Source organism: Annulohypoxylon truncatum (assembly GCF_022578515.1).
Source record: "Annulohypoxylon truncatum strain CBS 140777 unplaced genomic scaffold F4807scaffold_9, whole genome shotgun sequence".
NCBI classification, from domain to species: Eukaryota; Fungi; Ascomycota; class Sordariomycetes; order Xylariales; family Hypoxylaceae; genus Annulohypoxylon; species Annulohypoxylon truncatum.
In genome coordinates this window covers 450,881-464,633 of record NW_025953795.1, presented here as the reverse complement: position 1 = coordinate 464,633, position 13,753 = coordinate 450,881, and the positions used below count along the sequence as shown (strand labels likewise).

Below are 13,753 nucleotides of genomic sequence, written 5' to 3'. Positions count from 1 at the left end.
CATCCAATATCGATCTTGCAGATAATTATCACCTTCTCCCTTTCGCGCGGGTGTTGTGCAGTGCCGTACATAACCATTTCGCTAATTTACCTGCCTAGTGGTTTGCGCAAAGAAAATTGCCGCCCTTACATGCCGGCTTCGGATCTGACATACCGGTCCCTTGCTTCTCCGTGTTCTGCTAAGCATCGGCAGCATGGGCGCTGAAAAAAAAAAAAAAAAAGAAATCACAGAATCCTTTCGCGCGTAGCCACCACCATCCATATGTATTTTGCCCTCCCCACGACACCCTTCGGAAGATACGGAACCAGCTCGCTGGGTAGCGGCGCGAGCGCTGATTGCGTCGGTACCAACCGACTTCAGCTAGATTGTCGGTCCCGGATATCTCCTCGGAGATGTTAAGCAACCCGACGCGGTGTTTGCTATGCCAGATTTGGGTTGAAGATAAGTATATATCAGGTTTCACCCTTTACCCAAATCCATATCGTCGGATCCCTTCCCTGGACTTTCTGAAGGAGTAAAATACCCCAATCCCACACGACGCAACAGATTTGAGGCGCTTGTAGGCACATAGCTAGCCCGTAATCAGTAAAGCCGCACCCCCATATTCGTCTACCATGCACGCATGTAGTTAGGTAACCCTCATCCCATCCCTTGCTAGGGTTAGATAGGACGTAAATACGACATGACTAGAAAAGGCAAAATTAAGCTGGTGGGATGCTGAATCGCTGATTAACTAGTATAATGTGATTACATACCTACCTACATACTAGTAATGTGCCGCCAGACTGCAAATAGAGAACGGGGGCCTGCAAGTTACATGATACTTAATAGTCTATTGGATGCCGGCTGCATTTCAGAAGCCTCAAAAAGCACCGCGTTCGTTTTTCCTCGTTTCCTTCAACCTGGTCCTCGGCTCCATCATTGTACATGTCGAGCGCATGCAAAGCCTAGAAGCGAGGGGTCGTGATGGGTCACTCCTGTCCAGGTCGCAGGCTCGCAGGGCCAAAAAGGCGAAGACGAAGAAAACCAAGGGACCTCACATTTTGCGGTGTGTTCTCTCTACCTACACTACCTACCTACACAATCTAAACCTACCAGGTTAACCAAGTTTTCCCACTCCGCTCCTTTCATCATCTGCCATAACTTCGTAATAGGATTATGGCATGGCTTGGGCAGATCTCCCAATCCCAGGTTTTTCTCGAGATTTGAGACCCGCCGAGACGCTTTCGGAGATAATAGGGTGCGTGTGCTTAAGAGGGCAACGGCCACTCCTTGCGCGCAGCCGTTCTTCGTCCGAGCGCCCACCCGACCCGCTTGCATGAGGGAGCCTGGGAGCTTGCTTGCTTGGGGGGGAAAGGGAAAACGCAACTCAAGAGAGATCTGCAAATTGCCTTACAAGCTAATTCGGAGAGCGCGGGTCTTTGAACTCTACAAATATGACCTATCGCTTTTTTTCCTTTTTCGCTCTTCTCTTTTTCCGTGCGCGTCCCTATGCGGGCCACTCACAGTACGAGGACGCACCAATTGTGTTCAGTTGGACCCAACGCATGGCTTTGGACGGGTGAAAGGCGACAGCGAGCGGTATGGCCTACGAACTTTGCATCGTGGCCGCAGGAAGGGTCTCTCTTGCCCGGGTGCCTCTTTTCTTTCCTTGGTTTACGCGAAAGAGAGACAGACGCGAAATACCTATGCAGAATGCAGAATGCAAATGCAAATGCAAGCGCATAGGGCACCGGTAACATGGAAGCGCGTGACTGAAATGACTAAACGAAATAATATGGATGCTATAAGCCCGTCCGGCAGGCAAAAAAAGTTTGCAGAGCAGCTGCAGAGTTTGCTACCATGCGTTACGTACAGAACTGCCGGTAGTCCTGAAATCGTCGATGCAATAGCCTTGCCAATCTCGCGTCAGTTTCGAAAACGGCAATGAAGATCGTCCCAAAGATCTAGCTTTCGGTCGTTGCAGCAACCTACCCCCTGAACCTTTCTTCTTCCAGCGGTACTTTGGGCGGTGGCTTATTAGCTGAATCGTGAATGCATCCTACAATAGTACAATACTGCTAGTAACGCATACTAATCCTTTCGGGATTTGAGATACGCGAAAAGCAGACTCCGCTAGGACGTCGTCGCATTAGCCTCATGTTATCAAAATTATGGAGGCTATCATTATCAGATTCTATTGGCGCCTAAACCTTCCTTCACGGGCGAGGCGATCGAAACTGATCCTATCACATATGCTCTGTTTCAATTCCAGGTTCTGGCTTGTCTGCGCCTCGGGCCGGCGGTTGTAACTCTCCAGGGCTGTTCGCTCAGCTTATTACGCTGTGTTAAGATTACGACTCTGCGACTTTCTTTGCGACCAGCATCAAGCATCAAGCATCAAGCATCAACAAACAAAGCATCCCCAGTTCGTCATCGCCGCCTCGCGAATCCACAAACTTACAGCGGTCATTCCCCTGGCTCCCCGTCCGCTTCCAATTCCACACCCTCGGTAAACACCAGATCGCCCATTTTCCCGAGCGCCTCGCGACCCGCCTCCTCGACCAGGATGCCGAGGGCCAGGAGGGCGGTCTCGTCCATGCTGCGCTCGTCGATGTTTCGGGCGGCAGGCTCGCTTCGAGATCCCTGGGGCGTCGTGGTGGCGAGGGCGGCGTAGAAGTGACTCGCGTAGCTGTGAATCGCCTTGAGCATGTCGCTGTCGGGTAGTACGCCTCTGCCACCATCCTGCAAGGCCTCGTGGGCCTGGTAGATGTCCTTCTCGGCGTAGCGGACGGGCGCGCGGATCCGGCGGAAGAGTACCTCCTCTGGTGCGAGCGTAGAGTCCCGAAAGTGGTCCCGCGGTGTCCGGACGTGGTGAGTTTGTACCTCGGATCCGGACCCATCGTCCAGAGGTAGATTGCTGGTGACCCGTGCTGTTATATTAATCAGCATTTCACCAGGTCATCAACGTGGTCAAATTAGAATAGCGAACCTGCTACAGCATCGTAGACATTGGCATCTCTCTTCCTACGCTTCCGTCTCCCGCCGTCTAGAAGATCTCCCTCCGTCCCGGTCTCGGTAGCTTGATCCGTCTCTTCTGGGGGATACAAGAAGCGTTTTTCTTTTATGCTTTTAGATGTCATGGTTGGGTAGTAGGTAAGTAACTACCTAGATATTTGTGGAATTTGACTATGTTGCTTTGTTTGACGAGGTTGGAATCTTCAGCCTTTAGACAATGCAGTTCCAAACATCGCATTCTCATTAATTTTCATGTTTGGTCTTATTCGAATGCCGACTTCACTGAGATACTGTATTGCTGGTGTTTATGGACTCATGAAAGAAGTCGTGCACCTAGGCGTAGCTATTCCGTTTGGTGGGTTGAAATTGATAAAGGAAGTTGAATGTCTCCAGCTAAATTCAAAAATGCGCCGATATTGAATGAATCTACGAATGTATTTTGTACATCGGGATTTAAGTTTTGGTGGGGTCTCCATAGTACGACGTGCCTGGAGAACTACGTAATACTTCCGTCAAATCTCCCCACCAGATTCCGGACTTGGAACTTGGAACTTGGAACTTGCAACCTGAAGCATTAGAATGCGGCTCTTGAACTCAATACAACGACGCTCTCTCTTTCTTCACATATTATAATATTCTGTTCTCTCATTCCATTTTAACTGAACTTCTATTCGGTGCAGTAGGCCACAAGCGGCCTTTCATCCTGATGAATGAATCAATTGCTGTTTGAGCAGTCCTGTGGCAATCTTGGTCCCAACGTCTTTGCCAGGCTGCAGACTATGAAGCTGTTGAACTCATTCCGGCCTGCGCCTGAATTTCGTTTTAATGGCGGCGAGAAAGGTATTGCTGTGCGAGATGATGATAGAGGCGCCATAGCCCCGGACCCTGCCTCTACTCTATGGGCCCATCAGGCTGGTGTAAATGCTCTGGCCCTCGAGCGCTTCGACGGTAGAATGTAAGCAACTATCATATTAGATATCCATATTGCAGAATATCCCACAGGATATCCTCAACCTTCCACTAGATGCAATGTTGTTCATCTAAACTAACCGCTTCAGCCTCGTATCGGGTGGATTGGATGCCTCAATAAAGTTGTGGGACCTAGAGCAGTGTGGCAATCCATCCAAGGCGCATACCTACACTCCCGACGCCAAAATTCCGCGTTCTGACCAAGCCCACAAGTTTGGAATTACGCACCTTTCCTTCTACCCCTTCGATTCGGCTGCCTTTCTGTCAACATCGTACGATCAGACCTTAAAAGTCTGGTCCACGGAGACAGCTAGCTTGTCAGCCTCATTTAATCTTGGGTACAAGGCCTATACCCACGCGATATCCCCTATCGCCTCGCACTTACTAGTCGCCTGTGGGACGCAACATCCTGCCGTACGCTTAGTGGATCTACGTACTGGCTCTAATGTGCAGTCGCTAGCTGGAAACTCGGGCGCTATACTAGCCACGTCATGGTCTCCGCGACACGAACATGTTCTTGCTACGGGTAGTGTAAACGGGGCTGTCAAGATCTGGGATGTCCGACAGGCCGGTGGGGTTATTGGCATGTTAGATCAAGAAGACAGTCTAGGCTTGTATTATAACGGCCTTCTAGACCCCAGTGGCAAAGTCAGAGTTCGAGCCTCCGCAAAGGCCCATGCGGCCCCGGTAAATGGCCTGACCTGGACAGACGACGGAGAATACATTATTTCAGCAGGACATGACCGACGCATTCGGGTTTGGGATGCTGCCACAGGTAGAAATACACTCGCGAGTTTCGGCCCCAGTATTAGGAATAGCCAACTGGCAAGTGTTACTATGTTCACGTCGCCAGTCGGCCTGACTCATCCCGGTAAAGAACTACTCTTCTGGCCCAACGAGACGGAGATACTCGTTTTGGACTTGCACGATGGCCACGTCGTCTCCAAGCTGAGAGGAACCGGTCCAGCGATGGCCGGTGTCCAATCCACCAGCGGTGCTCAGCGGACTGTCAAGAATCGGATTTCTAGCATAGTGTGGAGGGGAGCGGGCGGTGGAGTTGGCTCAAGCGGCGTTGTAATGGGAGGGGGGAACATGGCAGGCGCCATCTACACAGCGCACCTCGATGGCCAGATTAGGGCGTGGACGCCCCGCCTAGAAGGGGATGATGAAGAAGACGAAGACGATTCCTTAGATGCTGCTAGTGAGGATAAGGCTAAAAAGCGGAAAGCACTTGATGACATCTTCAAAGGCTTGGTGGGGAAGAAGATCACTTTTACCTAGGGCCAATGCTGAATAAGAGAAAGAGAGAAGACCGTGGCATACACATATATTCCTGGTACTCGGCGATTTTCTGCGGTAATACCCAAGGAGCGCATGAAGTTAGGCCATGTACAAGAGGGCTGATTCGCCTAGAACTCAAAGCAAGTTTCCTGTGGCCTCCTAGATGGCAACCTGGCTTGCAGATGGGATGGAACTTTGGCCCCCCTTAAGGACTTATATCGGCTTTTCTCGAGATTTGATATCGAAGGCGCAATACGGACTCACCGCTGCTCCTGCAGATCTCCAGTCCTCTAACCCCTCCTACGGCTGTCAGCATGTCTCACAAGTTTCAATCCCCACATACATAGCGGGACCAATACCAGTTCACTCAGCGTCCTGTGTGTAGGCGTAGGCCACGAGATGGCCTGGGATAAGGGTTGGGTAGCTAGGGTTCGGGATCGCCCTGGTAGAGAGTATCGTGTCGCTAATCTACCTGTGGAATGTGGAATATCCTATCAGCAAGTTGGCCCGCGTGATAGGAGACGATGCAAGTGTGAGAGCGGCGTACATACGTATAGTCTAAGGAGTAATGACTGTTTTTTCTTTGCTGCCGCTTGTTGTTGAGAACGGGTTACCTTTCTTGTAACCCTTAACAACAATCTAACTTATTTGAGGCTAGGCTCGTAACTATCCCCTTTTGCGATTAGTACTAGTGGTAAGTCGTCGTAATATACTATAAATCCTATAGATGGGTCTGTATGTAAACTTATATGGAGAACCTGAATATGTTAGAAGTATTCGGGTGTAACTTGTAAGTAACCTATGGATGATTTCATTATAACTTGACGTCTCTGCATGGAATACTAACAATATCATCAGTATAACTCTTTAGGGGTGTACATTATCTTGTGTTATATCATATGTGACTGCTTGTATTAATACAGCCTATCCAATATAATCTTTCATAGCAAACGATCATAATAATTAGCGTAGAAAATTTCATAATATAAGATTCATATCGGCATTTTATAGTAACTATGTTTCAAGCTTTTTAAGAGACATGATTGTACGAAACATGTTTTATTTGGTATTCTGTTCCTTGGTGGCTTATGTTTGAATTGAAGGAGAAAGGCGTCGAATACGTGATCTATAGCTACCTGCCTTCTTGATTCCAAAATATCAACACTAGGTACTCAACACCTGGAGTCTCATCGTATACATACATCAAATGGACATACGTCTAACAAGCTGTTGAAGCGTTGGGCCTTGTAAACGATTAATAGCATTAAGCTGGGCCTTTTTACTTCAGATTGTTAGCCATTTGGGTATGCAAGTTTCGTATAATTATACCTAGTGAGGCAATCATCTCTTACATCGACATGAGAGCGACTTGAATTATGTGTAGACTGTGAATGTGACACAACCTCGGCATCCTCTGTTAATATTTTGAATGCTATACTATTCTCTGTCACAAATTAAGATCTATCTTCATCTCTCTTCTATTCTGACGCCTTTTATAAGAGGGGAATCCCTTCGCGCTTTCTGTAGGTCTTACCTTTTGTTCAGCTACCCTCTAGCTTCCAAATCTTTCGACGCGTAAGCCAGCGGGAGCCCGCATCGCATCGCAACCAGCAATGGCAAGTATAGCTAAACCCACCATCCTGCTCGTCAACGGCAGATGGCACATACCCGAGAGCTACGCCAAACTCGCCGGCGGCCTGCGCCAGGCCGGCTTCGAGGTCCACGTTCCTCGCAACCCTTCCATGAACCAAAGCCGGCCTCCTAACGCCGACCTGACCACCGACTCAAATCTCATCCGCGGCTACGCGACAAGCCTAATAGAGGCGAGCCGGACCGTCGTAGTGCTGATGCACCACTAGGGCGGACAGGTCGGCACCAACGGCTTATACGGGCTGAGCCGGAACGCGCGCGCCGCCAAGGGGCTGCCCGGCGGAATCTCCAAGTTGATATACCTGACGACCTTTGCGTTGCCCAAGGGCAAGGCGATGACGGACAAGGTGGCGGGATTCGGCCAGTTGGGTCTCATGCCCATCTCGTTTGACTTCGACGAAGATCAGACCTGCGTGCCGAACTACCGGAAGAGGGGGTTGATTGGCGAGAACTTTGCCAACGAGCTCGATCCGGAGGAGCTCGAAGCTTACTTGGCTACTATACTTCGATGGAATGGAAAGTGCATGTATTTGCCCGTTCAGAACACGCCCGCTTGGCGCGATGACGTGGAGGTTTGTTATATCTACACACTCAGCGACCTTGCGGTTCCTATCGGCTACCAAAGGAGTATGGTAGAGTACATTGAGAAGGAAGGAAAGACGGTTCGGACGGTAGAAATTGATGCTGGTCACTGTCCGAACCTGACGGCAGCCAAGGAAGTAGCAGAAGCTATCATCAAGTTTTCTTCTGACTAGCTCTCGCATGAAAGGCTCTAGCCGTTGTACATAGCCAGTTACAAAGGTTGATCCAAGCTTGCCGCCGTTGAGGTGCATGCGTGTAATGCAGAAAACCCTATTTTCTTGTTATATCAGTGAAACAGGGGTGCAGGGGTAATAAGGGGGTAGATTTTCAGCCTCTTTCCCCCCAACCATATGATACGCGACTTCCAGTTGACGAGAAGTTGGATAGCGTCGAATATGCATATCCTTTAGCACCACTCACATTAGCTAACTTGCTTAGACTGTGATACTTAGCGTATTCCTTGTTTGCCGCGGTAATCGCGGCCAGTTGTATGTAGCACTCAACATTGAAGAGATAAGTACATACTAGTAAAAGTACTTGAAATACCATGGTCTAGCTTTGCACCTAGCTACCATCCTAGTTTACTAAGAAATAGGTAGACTGGGCAATGTGGGATGAACGGTGTATGTACCGGTACATGACAAAAAGTTAAACTATACTAAGCCTTGTCGACATACAAGGCACCCGGAGAAGACACGGGATGACGTACATATCTTTCGACTTTCTCAAACCTCTATTGCGATCCCCCCGAGTAAACGTACTTCGAAAAAAGTAAGGCTGTAGTTTGAAAGGCCTTGCATATCTGTACAGGTATTGGATCCACAGCCGGAGGTTGAAGACCGGCACAGGAGCTGTTCTTGGCGTCTGAAGTCTGCAGAAGGAGCTGAGGTTAAAATTAGGCTAGCTCCGGACATATATCCACATGACATCTTTTATATAGGTAGTATTGGAAAGAGAATCTCATTCCAGCTAAAGGGGCTGATACGAAGTGTATCCATCAAATAGGCACGTAGCTTTAAGCGAAACCTGCTTATGGCTTCAATATTGGTATGTAGGTACTTGCTTGCCTAGATGAGTAACTGGTATCTTCGTGACAGCCCTACCGCTAACTCGGGGAAGTTGTAGCCGCAAAATGTACCGAGAGAAATGGCCTGTCAAGATCCACAACTAATGGAATAACCCGGCCCTGGCTTAACTACATACGTGTAGTGAGGTTACATAGCTAATGTAGGTGTGTGAATACCGTATACTTCCTATACAGGTTGTATCAAATAGTAAACTTTCTTAGTTCATGTGATGGGCATACCCCTGTCTGTATAAGTCCAGCTCGAAGAAATGAGGGCAGGAAACCATTTAATCATATGAAGGAGTTTATTATAACGTCAAAGAGATATGATTGGAGCAATATTCACCTAATTAAGTCATAGAAAGCCAGATAACTGGTGAACATGAGTAGCTTTTCCCCATCATCATCGATATATTCACTATCCCCTGACCGTACCTGATTATGTGGCGAGTTAAGACAGGATTCATTGTGATAATATGAATCTCGATTTCGGTCACACGTGTCCCCCATCCCTATTCGGGATTTGGATGATAGGCGCTATAGTTACTAGTCTCGCGTCAACTGCTTGGCGAACGGTACACTAATGAGAATCCATGTTAGTTCATGTTACTCGTCAACAATATCACTACCGATTGGCCAAACCTTTTTAGTGTCAACGCGTCTGCACCATGTGAATCATAGTGCATTCGCATATTTGCGGCCTGCTCGTCAAAACGTCCGGCGCCTACTAACCCTTAGGGCGTTCGGGGAATTCAGGGGGTCAGGGGTGCAGCGGCCGTTTCCGGAAATATGCATATACAGTACCATCATTTGCTCGCTCTCTATACGACGTATATCTCGCAATTTGTTGCACTAGTAAATGACTCCTTACTAGCGACGGGTGATAAAGCGAGGCGATAAAAGAACCATCATATAATAGGCTCCACGAGCATCTTCTTAATCTATCTCCTTTTATGTGAACGTAAAGTCGTACGATTATAGCCTCATCTGCGTAGTCGGCGATTTAGCTACGCGAATGTAAAGAAAAGGATATGAGACTAAAGGTAGATTTGATGCTACTTGCAATTGTCACAGGCGTGGTTCTTGATGGTCTAGTTTAAAGGGACTTTTGCTTGCAGTCCCTAAATGGTTTGATTAATCTCGTGATACCTAACACATATCGATAGCTGAATAGGGGTAAGAATTAACACGAGTACGCTCCTTCGATAGGGACGTCAACGCATACATCCGTTTACCAACATCGGAAGCACGTCGGATTTCTAAGTAGTCGGTTCAAGTGCTTAATTCATGAGAAGCGTTTCGCGGACTTGTAACTGAACCCTAAGTATGAAGACAGATATGCAAATATATACAGGTATTGGTATCGTAAGTGGTGAGAGTATGAACATGACATTCCTAAAGTAAATCCAAGTAATAAAACCATTGATATCCCGTGCATCGAAAAGAAACCTCGTTTTGTGTACATGCCTCCTCGGAATCCGTGTGCCTTGACAATATTAAAACAGAAAAGTTCGTCGTCCCATACACATGATGTCGTACATATCGTAACAATTAAAAAAACAAGATATGTCATGTTGCGACATGACAAGATCTCACCATAGCTTCATTAAAACATATGAATAAACAACATAATTTCGTTAGTCATCAGATGATATTACTTCTTCCTAGCCCTCATTACTTGAACAATTTCTTGAAGGCGGCGCGGATTTTTCCTGGGGAGGTCTGCTTGGTGGCCGCAGCTTCGGCTTCGGCTTCTCGGGCCTTTCGTCTCTCCTCTCTTCTCGAGCTTCCGTGTTCGTCTTTCGGAACAGAAACCCTGGAACTCGATGGTGGAGCCTCGGCTCCATTCTTCGTCTCTGTTCTGCGTCTCTTGGAGTCGTCGTGAGACCTATGGCTTCTAGGTCGGGGGGCATCCTCAGACTCTTGGTAGGATTTGGTAGTGCTGGAACGCTTCAGCGTCGTTGATTTTGGCATGTCTTTAGAGGATGACGAAGTGCCATTTGTACTGGTGGTCCCGGAGCGAGGTGCATGGCTCGGTGCTACGATGCTCTCGACATTCTTCAAGTCGAAGAACTTCTTGTTCGGAGAGGAACCTTCCTCCTTCATAGAGTGCCTCTCAGAACGAGATCTTTCAGAATGCCTCTCTGAGTGCCTTTCGGAATGAGACCTTTCGGAGTAGGCCTTCTCCGAATGAGCTTTATCTGAATGAGCTTTCTCCGAGTGAGTTTTCTCCGAGCGAGGCTTTTCTGAGTGTCTTTCGGAATGGGACTTCTCCGATTGTCTTTCGGGATAGGATCTCTCGGAGTGCTTCAAGGAGTGAGCCTTGTCGGAGTAAGAGACACTATGTCTCCTTGAGCTGCGATGAGAGGAATGTCGATCACTAGGTGGAGCCTCAGGCTCCTTTCCTTTAGCTTCCCTTGCCTTTTCGCGGATTTCGCGGGAGGCGCGTCTCTCTTCTTTACGTCTTTCGTGGGCGGCTTGTTCCTCAGGGGTACGATGCTTTCGGCTTGAAAAACTGCGCGAGCTGTCAAGCGAATAACCGCTATCCTGCACCTTAGGCGCCTGGGCGAATGAACGATCGGAAGTAGACTTCACCGAGAGATTACTTTCTCTGCGGTGACGAAGATGTTCGCCGCTACCCTTCTCGTCTCTTGGCCGCGAGGAATGATGATGGTCACGGTGGCTACGCCGGTGCCTGTGACGTCGCTCGTCTGCGGATTTCTTCTCTTCGTCATCTGTAGACAGGTCAGCAACGGGCACTGAAATATTATTCTGGCCATCGCTCTGATTCCCTGCCACAAACTCTGACGAAGAAGCGAAATCCCACTTCTGAGCATCTTCCTGAGACGAATCTAGAGCTTTAGCTCCATCATTCTGAACTTGGGCACTACCCAGCTGATCATCAGGGGGAGCACTAAGCCCCCGAGTTGCGGCATATATTATGACAGCAGCTGCAACCGTCTCTTCTGTATTCTTAAGTGTTTGTCTGCGTTGCTTCCTCACACTCCTCGCACGACCCAAAGCCCTTGCTTTGGAGTCACCAGGGTCTGGAAGAACAATACCGGGGGTTGCCGATCGAGGTACTAAATCATCGAAGTTGATGATGCCAAATGGGTTCTCACCTGGTCGGGTAGGAAGTTTAAAGTCACCTTCCTCGGTCTGGGTACCTGAATTGACTAGAGATGGTCGAAGTGTCCTGCTGCTACTCTTTTGCGTAATGTTTTCTTTCTCGACCGCAATAGATTCCGAAGGAGGTGTGACTGGCGATTTCATTTCGGGTGATTCGGGCGTGGCGACACGAGCTAGTTCTGGTGGATGCTCTGCGTCTTGAATCGAGGAGTCACCTGGAACACTTTCCTTGTTACTAGACTCTGATACGTCCTTAGTCGTTGCTTGAATAGAGGCATCGATGGGATCCACCGGCTTAGCTGGTTCCTGAGGTGGGGATGATTCTTCGTTAACGGCCTCCTTTTGGGACATAGATGCGTCATTATGGCCGTCCGGCTGAGGATCAATAGCTTTCTCTGATGGCTTGGTATCAGAAATAGTAGGAGTGGTCTTTGGCTCAGGTTCTTCTGGCTTCTCAAGGTGAACTTCTATGGCTTCAGGTTGTGTAGCTTCAGTCTCAGATGGATGCTCTTCACTAAGCGCGGCACCAGCAGCCGCAATCGCTGCCGCTGCAACAATTCCTGATTCGACAATGCCTACACCTTCGCCATCTTCAGCCTTCGAGCCTTCCTTTTTCTCTTCCTCTGCTATAGAATTTGGTAAAACTCCAGTCGATTCCTTTGCATTTTCCGAAGTCTCAAGATCTTGGGACTTAGTGAGTTCTGGCTCTTGACTGGAGGCAACTTCTTTGCTCGTAGAATCTTCAACTGGTTCTGATGGTTTAATTTCGACCGCATTCTCGGCTTGAGAAGACAACTCTTTCGCGATTATCGGAGCGTCATTTTCCTTGGCTTCTTCTACTTCTTGCGGGACGGCCTCGGTGTCCTTATTTATGGCTAGTACACTGGAATCGTCTGGTTTTTCCGCAGGCTCATCATGGTTAGACTCCATAGGTGCTGCTTTTTCTGAAGTAGGTCCCGTTTGTTCCGAAGAGGCTTGATTCTCGTCTTCGTTGTCTTGTACCTGAGGAGCTGGTTCCACTGATGCATCTGTCGAGGATGAATGTTGATTTTCGAGGGTAGGTTGCTCTTCAGGGGTAGATTCTTGTGCAGGAGTAGGTTCGGTAACGCCTTCATCCTCCTTAGTCGACTCCAGGTCTGTTTCAGTGGCCGCGGATTCTTTATTAGCTTCAGGTGCTTCATGAGGTTCTTTGGTTTGCGATTGAGGGATAGTTTCTGTGGGTACTTGAGATGCCTCACTGCCATCTAAACTTTCGCTGGGTCGGATCGGTTCGGATGTCTCAGCATTGACTTGTTTGTCTGAATCTTCTCCACCATCTTTGGCATCTTCTTCAACTTGTTTGAAATCTTGCTTGCTTTCGACTAAATTGATATCCTTTTCGACTGGCTCGGTGTTTCCTTCGATCGGATTAAGATCCTCTTCGGGTGCTACGGCATCCTCAGCAGGCTTGTCTCCATCAATTGGCTCGGAAATTTTAGCTAGCTTGACAACTTCTTCAGCGGGCTTGGTGTCTTCCTCTTCTTTTTCAGTCGTACTGGCGTCTTCTACTGGCTTAATGTCATTTTCGACTTGGTTAACTGACGTCCCGTCGTGGACTGATTTGACATTCTCCTCGACTTCTTCTTCAACTGGCTTGTCGTCTCCTTCGGATGGCTTGGCGTTCTCCTCGAAAGGTTTGGCATCTTCCTTGTCTTCGATTGGCTTTGACTCGTCTTGGACTTCTTCAACTATCTTGACATCTTCAGCTGGCTTGCTGTCTTCAGCTGGTTTGGCCTCCTCTTCGACCGGACTGTCTTCTTCAGTTGACTTGGCATTGCTATCGACTTGTTGAACTTGCTCCGGGTCTTTCTCAATCGATTTGACGGCGTCTTCGACTGGCTCGGCATTTTCTTCGGTTGGCTTAACATCCTCCTGAACTGTCTTGATTTCTTGAATTGGCTTGTCTTCATCTTCGACAGACTCAACCTCTAAACCAGTTGGCTCAGCATCTTCTTCGACCGGCTTAGAAACTTCATCCCCCTCAACCGGTTTAACGTCTCTAGTGTCTTCGACTTGCTTGGGGGTTTCCTTAGCTGTCTG

General features: G+C 48.5%; 4 protein-coding genes across 4 annotated transcripts; 3 read left to right on the top strand and 1 right to left on the bottom strand.

Moving 5' to 3' along the window:
* The first annotated feature begins 458 nt into the window (after window positions 1-458).
* On the top strand, window positions 459-2,151 carry F4807DRAFT_394770 (uncharacterized protein). Its single transcript, XM_047995940.1, has 2 exons — window positions 459-1,048; window positions 1,099-2,151. The coding sequence occupies exons 1-2, from the start codon at window positions 840-842 to the stop codon at window positions 1,928-1,930; spliced, it is 1,041 nt and encodes a 346-aa protein (XP_047856101.1). The 5' UTR covers window positions 459-839; the 3' UTR covers window positions 1,931-2,151.
* A 38-nt stretch (window positions 2,152-2,189) lies between these two features.
* On the bottom strand, window positions 2,190-3,212 carry F4807DRAFT_394871 (uncharacterized protein). Its single transcript, XM_047995941.1, has 2 exons — window positions 2,972-3,212; window positions 2,190-2,912 (listed from the first exon to the last, which is right to left on the bottom strand). Exons 1-2 carry the CDS (start codon window positions 3,120-3,122, stop codon window positions 2,449-2,451), a joined length of 615 nt encoding a protein of 204 aa, XP_047856100.1. The 5' UTR covers window positions 3,123-3,212; the 3' UTR covers window positions 2,190-2,448.
* Window positions 3,213-3,707: 495 nt separating this feature from the next.
* F4807DRAFT_450777 (WD40 repeat-like protein) lies at window positions 3,708-5,247 on the top strand (the record flags this gene model as incomplete). Its single annotated transcript, XM_048000163.1, has 2 exons — window positions 3,708-3,952; window positions 4,056-5,247. The coding sequence occupies 2 exons, from the start codon at window positions 3,708-3,710 to the stop codon at window positions 5,245-5,247; spliced, it is 1,437 nt and encodes a 478-aa protein (XP_047856099.1).
* A 1,613-nt stretch (window positions 5,248-6,860) lies between these two features.
* F4807DRAFT_473031 (Alpha/beta hydrolase fold-1) lies at window positions 6,861-7,686 on the top strand (the record flags this gene model as incomplete). Its single annotated transcript, XM_048003065.1, has 2 exons — window positions 6,861-7,082; window positions 7,107-7,686. The coding sequence occupies 2 exons, from the start codon at window positions 6,861-6,863 to the stop codon at window positions 7,650-7,652; spliced, it is 768 nt and encodes a 255-aa protein (XP_047856098.1). The 3' UTR covers window positions 7,653-7,686.
* Between the last annotated feature and the right edge of the window lie 6,067 nt (window positions 7,687-13,753).

Bases quoted from the DNA above. Each gene is read 5' to 3' on its own strand.
- F4807DRAFT_394770 (XM_047995940.1), top strand. From the start codon at position 840: ATGCCGGCTGCATTTCAGAAGCCTCAAAAAGCACCGCGTTCGTTTTTC. The intron at 1,049-1,098 runs GTGTGTTCTCTC...TAAACCTACCAG, and splicing joins AAGGGACCTCACATTTTGCG to GTTAACCAAGTTTTCCCACT.
- F4807DRAFT_394871 (XM_047995941.1), bottom strand. From the start codon at position 3,122: ATGACATCTAAAAGCATAAAAGAAAAACGCTTCTTGTATCCCCCAGAA. The intron at 2,913-2,971 runs GTTCGCTATTCT...TTAATATAACAG, and splicing joins TGTCTACGATGCTGTAGCAG to CACGGGTCACCAGCAATCTA.